General features: G+C 36.0%; 1 protein-coding gene across 1 annotated transcript in view; it reads left to right on the top strand.

Moving 5' to 3' along the window:
• Window positions 1–18584, top strand: part of LRP1B (LDL receptor related protein 1B) — a 1748032-nt gene that overhangs the window by 902474 nt on the left and 826974 nt on the right. The window contains exons 15-16 of the mRNA XM_049888441.1: window positions 1011–1133; window positions 15384–15524. Coding sequence (XP_049744398.1) covers window positions 1011–1133; window positions 15384–15524 — 264 coding nt within the window. The remainder of the gene's footprint in view (window positions 1–1010; window positions 1134–15383; window positions 15525–18584) is intronic.

The following is an 18584-nucleotide window of genomic DNA, read 5'->3' as shown; positions in this document are numbered from 1 at the left end:
CTTTAGGAATAAATGGCGTCAAAATGGTTATTGCCTACATTTTATTTACTCTTACATCTACCTTTATAAAACATGGTTTCTAGCCTCTCAAAGTTTTACTTAACTTTATCTGAGAGTCTTTAAGGGTTCTCACATGCATTCAAGCACACTAACTTTTTTTGAGTTTCTGATCATGCCTGCTATGCCTTATCATTGCCTCTGCTTCTTAGGTTCCATAGGGTAATATTTTTATTCTTGTATACTGTACAGTCTCCTGGTGCTACCAAGGCTGCCATTTTTAAACTTTCCCAGATATCCTATGTCCCACAGAGTCCTCAGCGCACTGACATGCCAACATATCCCTTGCACAAGAGAGAAGAATTTCCCACCACTGTCCCCAATGCTCTTTCTCTTTCTGTTCACTGGTGATTTAAAGCCACAACCCATGAGCTGGTGGTCTACTTTCCAGGGAACTCAGATTTGAATACACTAGATCTAAACTGGGAAACTACTCTGAACAGACACCATTCTCTTCTCTTCACCCTCTCTCCTGGTACCTATCTGCATACAGATCTCTATCTTCTCCAGCTACAATGCAAATTGATTCCTCCTATCTACCAATGTATCATATATTTTCAGGCATTTTTGAATTTCATTTAGCATTCAACCAGAGCTCTGACTACACCATTGAACATATAATATATGCATATATATACTGTTGTTAGTTGCTCCCCAGTTGATCCTGACCTATGGGAGCCCTGGTGCAGCAGTGGTTAAGAGCTAGGCTGCTAACTAAAAGGTCAGCAGCTTGAATCCACCAGACACTCCTTGGTAACCCTATGGGGCAGTTCTGCTCTGTCCTATAGGGTCACGATGAGTTGGAATCAACCTGATGCCAATGGGTATCCGGGTGACCCTATATGTATAGATGTTTATGACCCACATACCTTCAAGAAAGAAGATGAACCTGAACTGGCTGGCTTTGAATGGAATTTCAGTGCTCTGACCCATTTGCTTCCCTTATCTTGCAGGTGACAATATGTGCAGAGTAAATAATGGTGGCTGTAGTACCCTTTGCTTGGCCATTCCGGGAGGCCGAGTGTGTGCTTGTGCTGATAATCAACTTTTGGATGAAAATGGGACAACTTGCACTTGTAAGTTTTTCTTTTTATTACGTTTATTGTGTATATGTCATACTCTAAAGAGTAGAAATAGATGCAACCAAAAGACTTAAAAGTTAAAATCAAGCTTGGACAGAGAAATTTAAATAACTAGACATAGTTATTTTTAGATTGCAAATAATTACAGGGTAAGCAGGAAAGAGGAAGGCCCTCAACGAGGTGGATTGACACAGTGGCTGCAACAATAAGCTCAAGCATAACAACGATTGTAAGGATGGCTCAGGACCGGGGAGTGTTTCGTTTTGTAGTGCATAGGGTCGCTATGAGTCGGAACCGACTTGACGGCACCTAACAACAACAACAACTGAATTAACTTCTAATATGCAGATTTGCATATTATGAATATATGAATATATATATATATGAATATATGAAGTTTTGCAGAGTATCCTGTCATTGCTGCATGCAGTTTAGTAGAAAAAATTTAGATAGATATGTGTCACAGAGAGCAAATTTTTTTATGAAATTGTTAGTGAATTTCACCTTCAATAGTTGCAACTAAAAATGAGTAATCGTTGGTTACATAAATGGAAAGTTTATGTGCAACATAGACTTCAACTATGTTAAATAGCTTATTAGGCTCAATTATCTATATTTTTTGGCAGTGAAGAGAAAAGAAGGGGGAAAGAGAGAGTTCCAGGACTTTATTAGAATAGTGAATTAACAGGGTTGATTGACCTGGATTAAAGATGCTTTATTATTTTTACTCAACTTCCTCTATTTGCTGCATTTTACTGACCCTTTTAAAAATTAGTCATCTCTACTGTATATGGTGCCCCTTAAGCATAATAACGGCAACCACTCTATGCATATATGGAGTGCTATATAGAAGTTTCTGGAAGGATTTAATCTATGTCATTAAATAAATATATCAAGTATTTTTCATCAATTATAATAATTATTTCTAGGGAGGGAGGGAGGAGGAAACTAAGTGTAATAAAGGGGACTTCAACTTTTCTATAATATTTTATTTCTTCTGAAGAAAAGATCTGAATAAGGAGTTTTTTCAAGCTGATTGCAAAAGTCATAATATTTGAGAAATATAACCATATTTATAAAAAATAAAATATCCATTCATAATGCCACTATTAAGCAATAAAAGACTACAAAGTTTTGCTGTATTTTTTTATAATTATCACTGGAGGCTATTGTTTTTACTATTACTAATAATAGTTATAATCGTAAGTAACTTTATCAAATGCTTATAAGCAGATGTGTGTGGCATTTTGTACTAAATTTTGATGATTTCTTATTAGCCCTCACAATAATCATATCAGGAAAACACTATTACTATCTCATTTTATGATTTAGAATTTAACCTTGGGAGTTAATTATTTTCCAAATTTTACGTTGTTAAGTCTTTTAGAAGTTTATATAATAAGCGGAACAGTTGGAATTTAGATCCTGAACTATTTTGTTTTGGAAACTAAACTTACAAGTTTTGGCTCATAGTACCAAACCCAAAACCAAACGCAGTGCCGTCGAGTCGATTCCGACTCATAGCGACCCTATAGGACAGAGCAGAATTGCCCCATAGAGTGTCCAAGGAGCGCCTGGTAGATTCGAACTGCCGACCCGTTGATTAGCAGCCGTCGCACTTAACCACTATGGCACCGGGCTCATAGTACAGAACAGTTTATTTTGTCCTGCATTTTCACTTAGTATTGTATCATTAACATCATGTAACTAAATATTATTTGTAAACTGATTTTTCATGACCATTTTTAGGCTGTTTTTGTTTTCATACTTGGTGTTTAGTAGTACTTCTGATACATTGTTGTAGTCTGCTTTTCTGCTTCTTCCCTGTTTCTGATTCCTTCTGTATTTTACCATGCAGTCCCTGTTCGGTGTGTATTACGTCTTCTTGGAAGAATTCTTCCAGTTTTAAATTCTACTATTATTTTGAATTACCATTCTTTGAGATGAGGACTTTAGCCTTTTTTTTTTTTTTTTACTATCCTCCCATCTTGTTTAATTTCAGTCCTTCACAGTATAATTTAGGGCTTCTGACCAAGTTTATTGTTTTGAATCTTCAAACAGTAACTCTCTTCAGTATAAAAATATCTTTGACATTTATAGTTAGTTTGTTAATCAGTTTTACATCTTCTTTTAGATTTTATGAGTTTCTCTAGTTGTATTGTTTAGTACTCAGACTTTTAGGTTACATGTTTCCTGTTGCTCATTCATTAATTTTCATTAATGTGTAGGACAGGTGGAGTATGACTTGAAGTAACTTCTGCAGGAAGACTATATAGAAATACATTGTTCCATTTTTGTGTTCTCCAAGTATGTTTCCTTTGCTTTTATATGTGAATAGCAATTACATATTAATTTTTGAGGAAACAATTTTTTTCTTGGTTAAATAAAAATTTTCTTCAACATTCTAGAAGCATTGTTAAATTCTATTCTGGCATTATATACTTCAAAATACAAATATGAATTATAGCTATCTGGGCAAGATTTTTCCCTTATTGATAGGATTCTTAAAATTGCTTGAAAGAACAATTTCTTTAGGAAATAATTACCACAGATACTCTTTCTTTGAATCATCAGATCTTTCCTTTCCATTATAATTTTGTAATTTCTATTTTGTTGTTGCTATTTATTTTTCATTAGAAAAGTCTATCAAGACTCATAATCTGCCAATAGACAGAGATTAAGCATTGCTTTGAACAACATAAATTATGTCCAGTTTCTTGCCTGGCTAAATCTTTTCTTAGTGATTTAAGAAAAGGTATGGTTTATGTGCACATTTCTCAGTCTAATTTTCAGTCTCTACCAGGGATTTATCAAAAATTGTTTTCCTGGCATAAAAAAGGATCTTCTGTTAACTCTGACATTTTGAACAGATAGAATGTGTGCGTGCACACACACACACACAGCTAGAAGCCTTTATAGATTTCTATCAGGTCTCATCCTGCCTTTGCTTCCCACCCCAGCCCTCAAGACTTCCTCTCAAGGATGGAATGTAGTACAGTAAAAAACTCCTTTTCTGGTAGGTACAGTCTTTACGGTCAGCACAGTAAGAGCAAAGGGTCTCTCTTCCTACCTAAAGATGGACAGGCTTATTTAATTTTCAGTGACATGATTTAGGGGAAAGACTGATTGAATTTTTTAAATCTAGTCCTGTTGGCCTTGTAAAAAGTCAAAATTTCTTAATATAGTATCAATAGAATGGCCAAGAGAGGTAACTGTCAGGGATCTTAAGAGTTTTCATAGGGAGTTGGTAGGAGTGCATAGTCATCAGGTACTAATGGCTACATGGTATTTTAAGCTAGACATTTTCTAATTTTTTTTTTTTATTTTAGTTATGTGGATCACAGTTATGTTGATTATCAGCCTTCAAGTTATGTTTCCTGTTTCCTTCATTATTATGCCCCATTAAAATCTAGTGTATTACTTTTGTGTTGGCATATCTACATCTGTATCAACATAAATATAGAAATAGAGAGGATATATAGATAGACAAAAAAAAAATATTATAAAAGTGAGGACAAAGATAACTTGAAAGGAAAAATATTATGACTATAAAATGAACTGGAATAAGCAGAATTAAAAACAAAGAGAATAATTATAAAGAAAATATCTAAAAGATAAAATCCTACCAGGATTTCACTATTACGTCAATATATTGTTACTGTTGATATAAATTTTTCTCATTTTCATGTACCTTCTCCCTGGCTGTAAATAAATACATAAAAATGACTGATTGATTAAAACGGAACCAGTCATTTCACCATTGTATGTTGAAAGATTGCCTACGATGCAAGTAGAATGTAGAAGGGAAAGCTCATTAGGGCATAAAACTGACCTCTATTCTAAATTCTATTTCTTGGACTCACTTAGCCTATGAGAGACCAGGAGAAAGACATGAGACTTCCACCTGTATTGTGAAAAAGACATACATGCCATGCCATGTTTTGGATCTCACCAAGGCAAGGACTTGAGTTTTTCCTAACTTCCATATAAATTCCTTTGCTCAAAGCTTCCCTTATCTGCTCACTTACATATTTCATTCATACTTTATTATTATACTTTTTTTTTAGCTTCAGTCAAGTGGGCCTGACTCATGACGACCCATGCACAAGGGAACAAAAAGCTGTCTGATCCTGCGCCATTCCTATGATTGGTTGTGGATCAAACCATTGTGATCCTTAGGGTTTTCATTGGAAAATTTTTGGAAGTAAATCATCAGATGGTGGCTGGACATGAGATGTTGTTTATTTGCTCAAGTCCTTCACATGTATTTTAACAGAATTTCAGCTGTATTGAAATATGATGTTGGGAAAGGACACTCAGGGCTGTTTACTTGAGCACTGTGCTATGTTAGAAATGGCCCTGTCATTTTCTCCTACTTCATAGATGGGTTTTAAGTGTTACTTTTCTCCAGCAATGACTAGAGTCTCGTTTCCTGTTGTTTCTCAAGCTTTCATCTGGCGCTTTACCATATTTAGTTTCTCTTTTGCCATACCACCCAACTAAACAAAAACAAAATATGTTCACTAGTTTCTTGGAAGCCAGAGACGCAAATATCTTAAAAGGAACTCTAGCCCAGCATACACTCCAGTGGGAACTTTGAATAATTCAGAGTGACAAGTTTAACTGTGAAAAAAGCATAAGAACATATGAAGTAGTTATTTCTAAATAACCCTCACTATCTTTTTTTTTTTTTTAACACTGAACATCTCTGTACAATAAAAATTAGATAACTTTTTGGCTATTAAGAAATACTATACTGAGTGCCAGTTAGCTGTATAGCTGATGTTATAAAATTTGTTATAATGATTGTATACACGTGATTGCACACTTGATGAAAGAGGGCCCTTTTTTCTTAGAATATCAGTCTATTTCTGATATCAATAATTCATATGAGGTAATCTCAGTTATAATGAAATGTGCAAAGAACTGGAGTTGGAAAACCAAAAGGAAAAAATATGCATGGCATTTCTCAAGCAGAAACCAAAAAAAACCATCACCGTTGAGTAGATCTCAAGTTATAGCAACCCTATAGGACAGAGTAGAACTGCCCCATAGGGTTTCTAAGGAGCAGCTGGTGGATTGGAACTGCTGACCCTTTGGTTAGCAGCGGACCTCTTAGCCAATGTACCACCAGGGCTCCAAGCTGAAAGAAGTAAAGACAAAGGTGAAACCTCGAGTTGCAGTATTGAAGGAATCTATGGGCAAAACATTGAATGACTCAGGAAACATCAAAAGAAGATGGAAGGAATACAGAGAGTCACTACACCAAAAAGAATTGTTTGACATCCAACCATTTCACAAGGTAGTATATGATCAAGAACTGAATGTAACGAAGGAAGAAGTCCAAGTTGCACTGGAGGCTTTGGTGAAAAACAAGGCTCCAGGAATTGATGGAATACCAATTGAGATGTTTCAACAAATGGATGCAATGCTGAACATGTTCACTTGATTATGCCAAGAAATTTGGAAGTCAGTTACCTGGCCAACCTACTGGACATTCCAAAGAAAGGTGATCCAAAAAGATGCAGAAACTATCAAACAATATCATTAATATTACATGCAAGTAAAATTTTGCCAAAAATAATTAAAAACTGTTGCGGCAATACATTGACAAGGAACTGCCAGAAATTCAAGCCAGATTCATAAGAGGACGTGGAACAAATGATATCATTGTTGATGTCAGATGAATCTTGGCTGAAAGCAGGCAATGCCAGAGAGATGTTTGCCTGTGTTTTATTCACTATGCAAAGGCATCCAACTGTGAAAACTGTGAAGATCATAACAAATTATGGATGACATCGTGAAGAATGGGAATTCCAGAAAACTGTGCTCCTGCAGAGCCTGTACATAGACCGAGAGGCAGTTGTTTGAACAGAACAAGGGGATACTATGTGGTTTTAAAATCAGGTAAGGTATGCATCAGGGATGTATCCTTTCACCATACTTATTCGATCTGGATGCTGAGCAAATAATCTAAGAAGCTGGACTATATGAAGAAGAATGTGGCATCAGGATTGGAGGAAGACTCTTTAATAAACTGTGATACGCAGATGACAAAAATTTGCTTGCTGAAAGTGAAGAGGACTTGAAGTACTGATGAAGATCAAAGACTATAGCCTTCTGTGTGAATTAGACCTCAACATAAAGAAAATAAAAATCCTCACAAGTGGATCAGTAAGTAACATCATGATAAATGGAGAAAAGACTGAACTTGTGAAGGATTTCATTTTACTCAGATCCACAACCAATATCCATGGAAGCAGCAGTCAAGAAATTGAAAGATATATTGCATTGGGCAAATCTGCTGCAAAAGACCTCTTTAAAGTGTTAAAAAAAAAAAAAAAAGGTGTCACTTTAGGACTAAGCTGCACCCGACCCAAACCATGGTGTTTTCAATCACCTCATATGCATATGAAAGCTGGACAATGGATAAAGAAGACTGAAGAAGAATTGATGCCTTTGTATTATGGTGTTGGCAAAGAAAATTGAATATACCATGGACTGGCAGAATGAACAAATATGTCTTGGAAGAATTACAGCCAGGATATCCCTTAGAAGGGAAGATAATGAGACTTCATCTCATGTACTTTGGACCTGTTATCAGGAGGGACCAGTCCCTGGAGAAGGACATGATGCTTGGTAGAGGGTCAGTGAAAAAGAGGAAGAGCCTAAATGGGATGGATTGACACTGTGACTCAACAATGGTCTCAAACATAGCAAGTACTGTGAGGATGCTGCAGGTCTGGGCAGGGATTTGTTCTGTTGTACATAGGGTCGCTATGAGTCAGAACTGACTTGATGGCACCTGACAAAAACAACTTCAATATAATATAGATACTTGTTCAACTAAAGAATGTTAAACCTTAGTATCAATTCTTCTAAGCTTCTGATTTAGTCAGACTAGGTTATAATCATGTGAACTGGCATCAATTGGATTAACTGTATAATCTGAGTCTATCAGGCAAAACAGAGAAAGGTATTGCAACTACTGAGACACGATACTTCTGGTTTCTGTTGTCTTCATTGAATTCACATCAAATGAACAAAAACTCGTTGGCAGATGGTCAACCTAGAAATAAACATCAAGGACTGTTTATCAGTGAATTTGCAACGTGAGGCTATTCCAGAAGCGACAAGCACCTAGCAGAAAAATATTGGCATGCTACTTGATTGATTAAGGATGAATTCTAATGCCGTGCTTAGAAGGAATCAAGAATGAGAGTAGGCTCAACTCTGTCTTTGTGAAAGCTGTGCATCATGGGCAAACACTCTCACAATTAGAAATGAGGTCTGGTGTAGAATAGTAACTTGGAATTTACTATCTGAGAAGCATACGTAAGGCTACCTGACCAATTATCAAATGGGTCTTAAATTCATCTTGATATCTTTGTAGGAAAATTTACAACCTATGAAATGAATAAATGAGGACCTGGATGATCCTAGGAAAGTAAGTTAGGCTCCTAAAAAAAATGATAGTCACTATTTAAAAAACAGCAGGATCATTTTGTTTGAAATAATGAGACGGTGATTCTTTAAATGTGCCTTTAATGGCCAGAAAGAAAAGACTAAATTTTCTTATGTGCCTTACTCCCAAGAGATTAACTTAAACATTTCAAAAACATTGGTCATCCAAGGCATAGCATTGCACAATTATGTGTCAGTGGTACTGTGTGACCTGTTCACCTTCCAAAACACTAGATATATTCCTCTGTCAGAAGCAGTGTTCCACTATGGCCGAGCCATTTATCTGTTTGGCTGTGACAAGCCTTACGTTCTAGGATATATGCAATCTAATGCGTAGTAAAAAGTTTAAGGCAGTAAAAAGTTAGAAGCCCTATTCAGATTAATATTTATGGCCTTCTGTGAGTAGGGACTCACAGAAGATTATGTACCACTTAGGTTGGCTGCTCAGAAGACCACTCTATCTAATGAAAGGTCATCCTGCTATGATCTAAAGGAGAAAAATCAAAACCCACAGCAACATTTTTACACTGTCTTCCTGTGTAGTTGAGCTTATATAAAGGCCTAAAATAAACCACAACTTCAACTTTTCTGTGAGGCTCTTTTCTCTCCCTGCTCAAATAAAGAAGCAATGGTTAAGAAGTAGACTGCTAACTAAAAGGCCGGCAGTTCGAATCGTTTGGGTTAGCTGTTTCTTGTCAGGCATATTATGATTCATGTTATTTTATTTTGACTCTAGTTAAGTTAAAAAAAAAAAAAAGATTATTACTTTGTCAGTTTTCTTGTTGGTGAAATCATGCTGTGATATTTTAGTAGAAGTAGTCCTGGCAGTAGAATTACAGGATTTGTATCAGTTTTCAAATCCATAGTGCAAAACACAACTTTCAAGCAAAGCGTGCAATTCCAGTACTTGCTAATATCCTTAAAGCAGCTGTGGCTGTGCCCAGACACCCAGGTTCTATTTAGGTTCAGTCACAATAAGCACCAGAACAGGATGACACACATCGGGATTTTCCTACATTTTCACTCTTTTTTACAATACAAGGGAACTTAAACTTATGAGGACAATTTCCAAACCTCTCTCTGCCTCTGTCATTGCCTCTCTCCCTTTCTAGCTACATATCCTTCTTTAGTTCTTCAGTTCCCTTAAATTAAACTAACTTCTTCCATGTTCTTAGGTAATAGGAAAACAGAATTGGCTGCTGAAACTGTTGAACTGACATTGTTGTCCTGAAGGATTTGTGCAGTTCCCAGAAATAGAATCTCTCACTACAATAAAGGCTGCTGTGTAGAATTGTCTATCTGTTAATTCCAGTAGGTCATTCAGCAAATATTTTTGAACATCTACCTTGTCAGGTTCTGTTCTCAGCATTGTCCTGTTCCTACATTCAAGAATCTCCTCTAGTAGAGATAACAGATGTATAAAAAGTAACTGTAATACAATTTCTTTATAGAAGTTTGTGCAAGGTATGCAAAGAATGTGAGTTTTTATTATAGGAGCTACTTGCTTTCTTGTGTGATGCTAAGTATATTTCCTTCATCACCTCATTGGCTATCACAAAATTTGGTAGATTGTCTGGCAGCCAACCAGGGTGCTATGACAGATGATGTTGCTACCCAATTCTACATGGTTAGGTCAATGCTGGAAACAAGATAGTACTTTTTGAGCTGTTAAACTGCCATTGAAACTAGATTATAACCTCACACATTAAATGTTTTCTCGATAATTGGACATTATTAGCTCAAAAGTAACCTGTCTTGGGATCACAGTAGAGGGTCCCAGGCGGAGGTGGAGAAAAATGTAGAACAAAATTCTAACTCACAAAAAAATACCAGACTTACTGGTCTGCTGACAGAGACTTTAGAAATCCTGAGAGTATGGTCCCTCAGGCACACTTTTAACTCGGTACCGAAGTCACTCCTGACGTTCACACTTCGGCCAAAGATTAGACAGGCCTGTAAAACAAAATGAGACTAAATGGGCACACCAGCCCAGGGCCAAGGACTTGAAGGCAAGAGGGTATAGGAAAGCTGGTAATGGGGGACCCAGGGTAGAGAAAGGAGAATGTTGACATGTTGTGGGGCTGGTAACCATTGTCACAAAACATATGTGTATTAATGTTTAATGAGAAACTAATCTGCTCTGAAACCCTTCATCTAAAGTACAATTAAAGAAAGAAAAGCTAACTTGTCTTGGTTTCTGAATAAACCTGATAGTCAACAATGATAATGTGGTTTCTTTGTGACATAAGGATTGATTACATCTGTAAGGCATGGATTGTGTCTCCATTCAACTAACAATGCCTCATGTCCTAGAAGACTTGAAAGTCTGAATTCAGTACATCAAAAAATCATTTACTATTACATCAAGAACTGTGAAGGGTCTGAGATTTTCATCCTAGTTGCAAGCCACAGTCTCATAGACCCTCACAGAAGTCATAAGATTCCAGACATAAAGGACTTTTTTATTCATAGCCCAGCAGGCAGCATGAGTTTCACGTTTGCAATGGTGCCCTTGCCTCACAAATTCACTGAGGGCCAATGTAGAGGCAGGCCCACGTAGATGTTGCATACATAGTAAGTGTGTATCACAACTGAAGAACTCCAAGTTTAGGAAACCTCCAGTCTCACAATGGTCTGCTAACAAACCTGTCCAACTTTTTCCCTGTAAGGAGATAGCACCTTTACTCTCCTGGTCAAGAAAAACATCTGCTCTCTGACCCAGGCGGATGTACTGTATCTTCCAAGACTGCTAAACATACAAACATTCTTAAAAAAAAAAAAAAGTCCAGAACAAAAGCTGATCCAAGATGTACAGAAATGCCATGAAGAATTGCCTCCTGCCCAATATGTTATAGAATATTGAAGCATTACAGGCTAACTGTAAAATGGCAAAAGACATTTATATATGTTTCCTTAAACCTGTTATTACAGATGTAGGTGATGGCTAATTACTATTACGTGTGATAATCTTAAAATGACTTTAATGTAAGTCAATATCAGAAGCAGTAAACATAAAAAGATGAAATTATCTCAGGAGAGTAGGTCTACTGGTTGTCAAGCAATTGTGCATAATCTGTTATGAAAAATGAACGTACAACTTTAGACATTGCCATCATCCTTTTGGAGCCCTGGTGGTGCAGTGGTTAAGAGCTTGGCCACAAGGCAAAATGCCAGCAGTTCAAATCCACCAGCCACTCCTTGGAAAGCTTGTGGTTCAGTTCTACTCTGTCCAAAGGGTCACTATGAGTTGGAATCAACTCAACAGCAACAAGTACTCATTCTTTTATAAAAATCATCTCCATTATATTAGCAAACATGATCTTAAAAATAACCAACTCTTCATATGTATTTGAGAGTATTTTAAAGCAAGTTTAGAAATTCTGCCTAATTGTTTCCATCCCATAATGACACAAATATCCTCTGAACAATGTGTGAACTCATATCAACCTACAGAGCTTATATTTAATTAGATTATTTTAAGGGATATTTAGTTTTAAAATATCAATAGACTCAGATACTTTTTTTTTTGGAAGCCTCATTCTTTAATGTAAATGTAATTATTGAGAAACAACTATAATTTCACTTCTGTATATGGGTATTCTTGATCATTCCTAAAAAACTGGGTGTTGGAATACTGGTCAAATGGCCATGAGAAGGCCAAGCTTTATGAATTGCTGAGATTGTTATCAAAAGAGAACTAATGGCTTCTTGGGTTTTGCAATCCTCAAGCTATGAAACAACCAAATTGACTTACTATTTCTTTGAAGTAAAGTATAGAAAGACTATAGAAAATCTTAAAGATGGATCTAAGTGGGAGGAAGGTGATTACATACCAAATCAGGTACCTTGTCTGGGTGGAAATTAAAAAAAAAAAAAAAAATCTGAGAGACTGTTGATCATTGGGCTTAATAATGGTAGAATAAAGATTAATCAAATCTCTATTAAATTCCCAACTCTAAACTGGGCATATAAAGAGTCAAAGAAGAAGTAAGGAAAAAAAAAAAAAAGTCCTTCTGCATTGTTTTGATTCCCATCCCTCACCCCCAGTTTCTGCAATAAAAAGGCATCCTCAGTTTAGGTAGGAAGCTGAATGATATTTGACTTTTATATTTTGCTCATTTCCTACTTGGGACACACATACAGCAACTCTGCTGCAAAAGACCCCTTTAAAGTGTTAAAAAGCAAAGATATCGTCACTTTGAGGACTAAGGTGCACCTGGTATTTTCTATCACCTCACATGCATGCAAAAGCTGGAGAATGGAAAAGGAGGAGCTAAGAAGAACTGACGCCTTTGAATTGTTGTGTTGAAGAAGAATACGACCGGAAGAACGAGCAAACCTGTCTTGGAAAATGGTACATTCAGAATGCTCCTTAGAAGCTAGGATAGCTTACTTTGGACACGTCATCAGCAGGGACTGATCACTGGAAAAAGACATCACGCTTGATAAAATAGGGGGTTGGCAAAAAAGAGGAAAACTCAAGATAAGCTTAACTGACACAGTGGCTGCAGCATTTGGCTCAAAGCAAGGATTGAATGTGAGGATGGCGCAGGACCAGGCAATGCTTCCTTCTGTTATGCATAAGGCCTCTATGACTCAGAATGGGCTCAACAGCACCTAACAACAACCACTATCAATCTATCTATATTTATTAATTAAATCCCTTACTTTCAGATGAAATTGTTAGAGAAATTGCTGCTGAACAATATTAAACAGCCAGGAAAAATTATTGTCAGTCTACGCATTCAGTGTCTACTTGTCTGAGGGGGCAGACAGAAGGTATCCAGGGTTACCTTTCTTCTAACTGATTATTTCATTTGCCATACTCTCTTTTTCACCCTTGAGGCCTTAAATAAAAGAGTGTGAATCTGTTGTGACAGCATTTCTCTTCCAGTCCCAGGAAGCCACATGCCTTGTGCCTTGCTGCCTGACTCTCTGAAGCAGATTCCTGGCAGGCATACTGCTGGAGTCACATTGCCTCCTCCATTCTTTGTAGCAGCCAGCCTCTGGGGAGAAACAAGGATTCAGGGAGTGCTACGCAAAACATTCAAGAAGTTCCTTATATGTTTTCTCAATATTCCGTATTACTGGAGTGTATATAAGTTTTGTGGCAGTTCATCAAGCTCAAATCAGTTATCCAAAATAAACCCTAGGGTCATTAATGCTGGAATGGAAAGATTAGTTTTTCAGCTTCAGAAAATTCAAGGCCTTTTTCAGTTCATGAAATACAAATCATTTGCTTTAGCTATTGCCACATACTCTCTTCTCTTTCTAGACTTGAATTCAGGAGATTTATAACACATTTGATTTGTGAATAAACTCTAATTAATCAAATTCAAAGCATTTGATTGTTGTTAGGTGCTGCCGAGTTGTTTTGACTCATAGCAACCCTATGCATAACAAAATGTAATTTTGCCCAATCCTGTGCCATCCTTACAACTGTTGCTATGTTTGAGCCCATTTTTGCAGCCACTGTGTCAATCAATCTCATTGAGGATCTTCCTCTTTTTCACTGACCTCTACTTTACCAAGCATGATATACTTCTCCAAGGACTGGTCCCTCCTGATAACATGTCCAAAGTAAGTGAGACAAAGTCTTGCCATTCTCGCTTCTAAGGAGCATCTGGCTGTACTTCTGTCAAGATAGATTTGTTTGTTCTCCTTACAGTCCATGGTATATTCAATATTTCTTGCCTATACCATAATTCAAATACACAGACTGTTCTTTAGTCTTCCTTTTACATTGTTCAGCTTTCTCATGCATATGAGGCAATTGAAAATACCACGGCTTGGGTCAGGCACACCTTAGTCATCAAGGTGACATCTTTGCTTTTTAATACTTTAAAGAGGTCTTTTGCAGCAGGTTTGCCCAATGCAATACATCTTTTGATTTCTTGACTGCTGTTCCCATGGACATTGATTGTGGATACAAGTAAAATGAAATTCTTGACAACTTCAATATTTTCTCCCTTTAACGTAATGTTGCCTATTGGTCCAGTTGTGAGGATTTTTGTTTTGTTTATGTTGAGATGTAATCCATACTGAAGCCTGTGGTCTTTAATCTTCATCAGTAAGTACTTCAAGTTTGCTTCACTTTCAGCAAGCAATGTTGTGTCATCTGCATATCACAGATTGTTAACGAATCTTGCTCCAATCCTATTGCCACATCCTTCTTCACATATTCCAGCTTTTCGAATTATTTGCTCAGCATATAAACTGAGATAGAGAACGTAAACTCTACGGAGAAAAAATACAATTGCATAGAATTCTGATATATAAAAGAGATATTTTTTGATTAACTCAATACTTTCTTGAACCCTCAACTGGACCTGAGTTTTTCCTACCACTGGCAGATTACTGAAGTTAATCTATCAGTGCTGTGTGTTGTTGTCTTTTCACTTTGATTAATTCTCAGCGAACTCATCTATAAGATAAAGTTAATAATTCTTTGCTACGCCTATCATCTCAAGGTTATTGTGAAGATCAATTGAGATTATGAATGAAAATTATTTTAAAACTATAAAACTCAATATAAGTATAAGGGAATAGTATTTTGGTGACAGTTTAAAGTAAATCTTTATAATTCTTGGTGGAATAATTATTGTCAGAAAAATGAAATTTTCTCATTTCCAGAGATGACTTCCACTACAGTGTTAGATGTTTTCCTATTTTCTCTGAAGTGAAATGAGGCAATACTTTGTGTGTTATAACAAAATTTACACTTTAATGCACTGATTTTAGATAACATTCTCCACATACCTTGTTTTTTTATAACCCTAGTTAATCCTGGAGAAGTACTACCTCACATCTGTAAAACTGGAGAATTTCGCTGCAAAAACAGACACTGTATCCAGGCTGGGTGGAAATGTGACGGTGATGATGACTGCCTAGATGGAAGTGATGAGGATTCAGTAAATTGCTGTATGTTCTCCTTCAAGTAATCTTAAAAGTGTTTTTTTCCTGAGTCTTTGAATGTGTGAATTATGAAGAAGTTTGTGAAAATCTGAAAATATCTTTGATGAAAATTGAATGCAGTTTTTCTCTCAGTAACCTTTTGCAAAGAGAATAGACATAAGATTGCCTTCTTTGCAAAGTTTTAAAGCAATGATTTTTCTCATCCTTCCCCAACCAACACAGTACCATTTTGGATCCTCCAAAAATCCTTTCCTTACCTGGTCTATGCTGCCATTGGCATCACTCCAATGTCAGAGGTTGCTAAGAGACCTCTTTGGATCTCTGCATTTGAAGGTGTGGAAATAAATTGACCCTCCAAGACAGAATTATCTGTACAAAAGGTGCAGTTCACTCCATTGCTCCTTGGCAACTGAGCCTTGAAGAGGATCCAAAGAAACAGACCTGGATTTGGAACATGTTATTACTGACTCATACATGGTAGGAAACATGTAGGGAACACGTGGATAGAAATAAAAGGTTTGATTTCTCAATGTTTTGGCTACTATTCAGCCATTTAACATTTGCTGAAATAAAAATATTTTCTTGTTTGTGGTAGAAAGAATTTTTTTTTAACATAAATGTCAGGAAGGCACTTTGGGAAACACATTAAATAATGTATTTTGAATATATTTGATTAGAGTCACTAGCTGAGTGGTCTTGAAGAACTAAAATATTTTTATAAGGAGAGAGACGTGTATTGGACAAATAAATAATTTGTCTTTGAATTTGACCTAGGTATATCATTTTCTTAAAAAAAAAATCATTCAATTAATGATGCATTCCAAGTTAAAGTGGATGAACTAAAAGTTAATTGACCGTTCTTCATTTTCTTTTTTACTCAAGAATATAAACATAAAATTTTAAAGATACTTTGTTAAGAATTGGCGTAATTAGTCTGGACATCCATTTCATGCAACCGTCTGTTCCTTGGAATAAAAATTCTAAAAATATGGACTTAAAATCATTTTCCAAATCTCTATTCATAGATAAATAATGTAAAGATAGCACAACCTTCACTTGATTACCAAACATAGACCCTCACTTCAGCATCGTATGCTTCTTATCTTCAATCCCATTAATATCTACACAGAAAATTATGAGCCTCACAATAAAATATGTAGTATTATATTGGGATGAGGGGAACATTTCATCTGATGATAAAGGTTTTTTTCCCTACTTTTTTACACAAATGACATGCTATTTAGTGATTAAGTTATTTGCCTCACTCCTCAGACTAACTGTGTTCATTCATGGTCTTAATGAGTGCTCCCTACATAAAGCTTTCTCCGTATTCATAGGGAGCCAACGCCTGTTGGCGAACACAAATGTTTCATCATGATATTCATGTATTAATCCTTTAAGTCCATGCTTCCATTTGTTGGCTAGTTTTATTCTACCAACTCACAAGGAAACTCATATATTTTGCTTATTTCATGACTTAAGAGGGGGAAATTACATGGTGGTAAATCAGAATACTATGTTGTTTTAGGACAGCCAATTAATTCATGCTTTTGCTTCCAAACAACACTTCACGTAAAGAAATGATTTTCTCTCCTTTATTTAGTGAGTTTTCTGAAAAGATGTCCTAAAAGCCTGCACAAATGATAAAATAATTTTCACAAGTCTAGTTTGGCAGCTGCTATTGGCACAAAGAGCATTCATTCATTCATTCAACAAATATCGAATGCCTATTACGTTATTGGTCATCTGTGTCATCTCAGAGCCTAGCACAGTGCCTGGCACATGGGTGAATGAATGACTAAATGAGTGTGTCAGTGAAAAGTTAAGCCTCTCCACCTGCCTTCCAGCGTTATGGTCTTTTCTTTAGACATTGCAAGGATTCTGAGAAGCATTGTATTCTTGGGGTCTCATGGCTATTATTCCAGTACTACCCAAGTCATTTCAGAGAATTGTTTTAGGAGTCGAATACCCATTAGCTGTGACCTCAAATAATGTAATTCTGTTTCTATCTTTCACAAAAAGTACAGTACACTTAACTTCTCAACTCCAAACCAAAAGACTATGGATTGTATTTGCTCTTCTTTTTTAAATCCCTATTTGTATAACTGACAAAAATTGCAAAGTTTCTTGATCAAGCATCACTGAAGTGGATATGCGTAAGCTTGACACTTTACAAATTTTGACCCTCTTTTTTTTTTTTTAATGTACTGGATGGTTTTTATTGCTCATGGTTCGCTATTCTTACTAAAGTCCCTGGAGTGGGTAGAAAATGTTAATCATGCTCAAATGCCAGAAAATATAAGGCCTTTCCCCCATCCTTCTGTTGTGCATGAATAAAAACTTGCTATGAAGTGATAAAAAAAAAAAAAACACTTTATCACTGAAGCTACTGTAAAGCAATAGTGTTTTCTAGAAAATGATTGAAAATGCACAGGTTTACTATGTAACAGCATGATGAACTGACTTTTTCAAATTCTAAGTAAAACTAATAATAAAATTTATTTTTATCTTACTGAAGTACAAAACTGGGCAAAGAGAAAATTACTGTATAAAGAATGTTGGAGTTTTGAAGCAAACAGCGAAGAGCATGCCAATTCAGTTAGGAATTTAGCCTCCAGAAAGCAGGAAAAATAATCATAGAAGGTTACATTAAGATGGCCCCCCTGTTGTGCTTCGATATTGGAGGTTTAGTCCTTAGCTGTGCACAGCTTCCATATGGGAATTGGTCTCTGTCCTTAGCATTTTCATGTTTGCACGTTTATTTGTTTGTACTAGGGGTGAAAACTCATGCTGTTCATTTTCGTTATTAAAATTATGTACGATCTCATATTTAACATCAACTCCAGGTCACAAGTGATCTACTTTTCTTTTATGTGTTTTTCCTTCCAGTCTCAAGAGACATTCAACAAAATGTAATAAAATTGGGATTGTTTAATATTTTAAGAAAAATCTGGGTTGATGTGTGATATTAAAATAAGTATTGTTGTTATATGTGATTAAATTGTTTTTATTTTTTAATGCACACTTCTTAATGCTTAACATTAAATTTCGAGTCTAATTTAAAAT

Source organism: Elephas maximus, chromosome 6 (assembly GCF_024166365.1).
Source record: "Elephas maximus indicus isolate mEleMax1 chromosome 6, mEleMax1 primary haplotype, whole genome shotgun sequence".
Lineage (NCBI taxonomy): Eukaryota > Metazoa > Chordata > Mammalia > Proboscidea > Elephantidae > Elephas > Elephas maximus.
The sequence above is the reverse complement of the archived record's forward strand: the minus strand, read 5'-3'. Positions and strand labels throughout refer to the sequence as shown.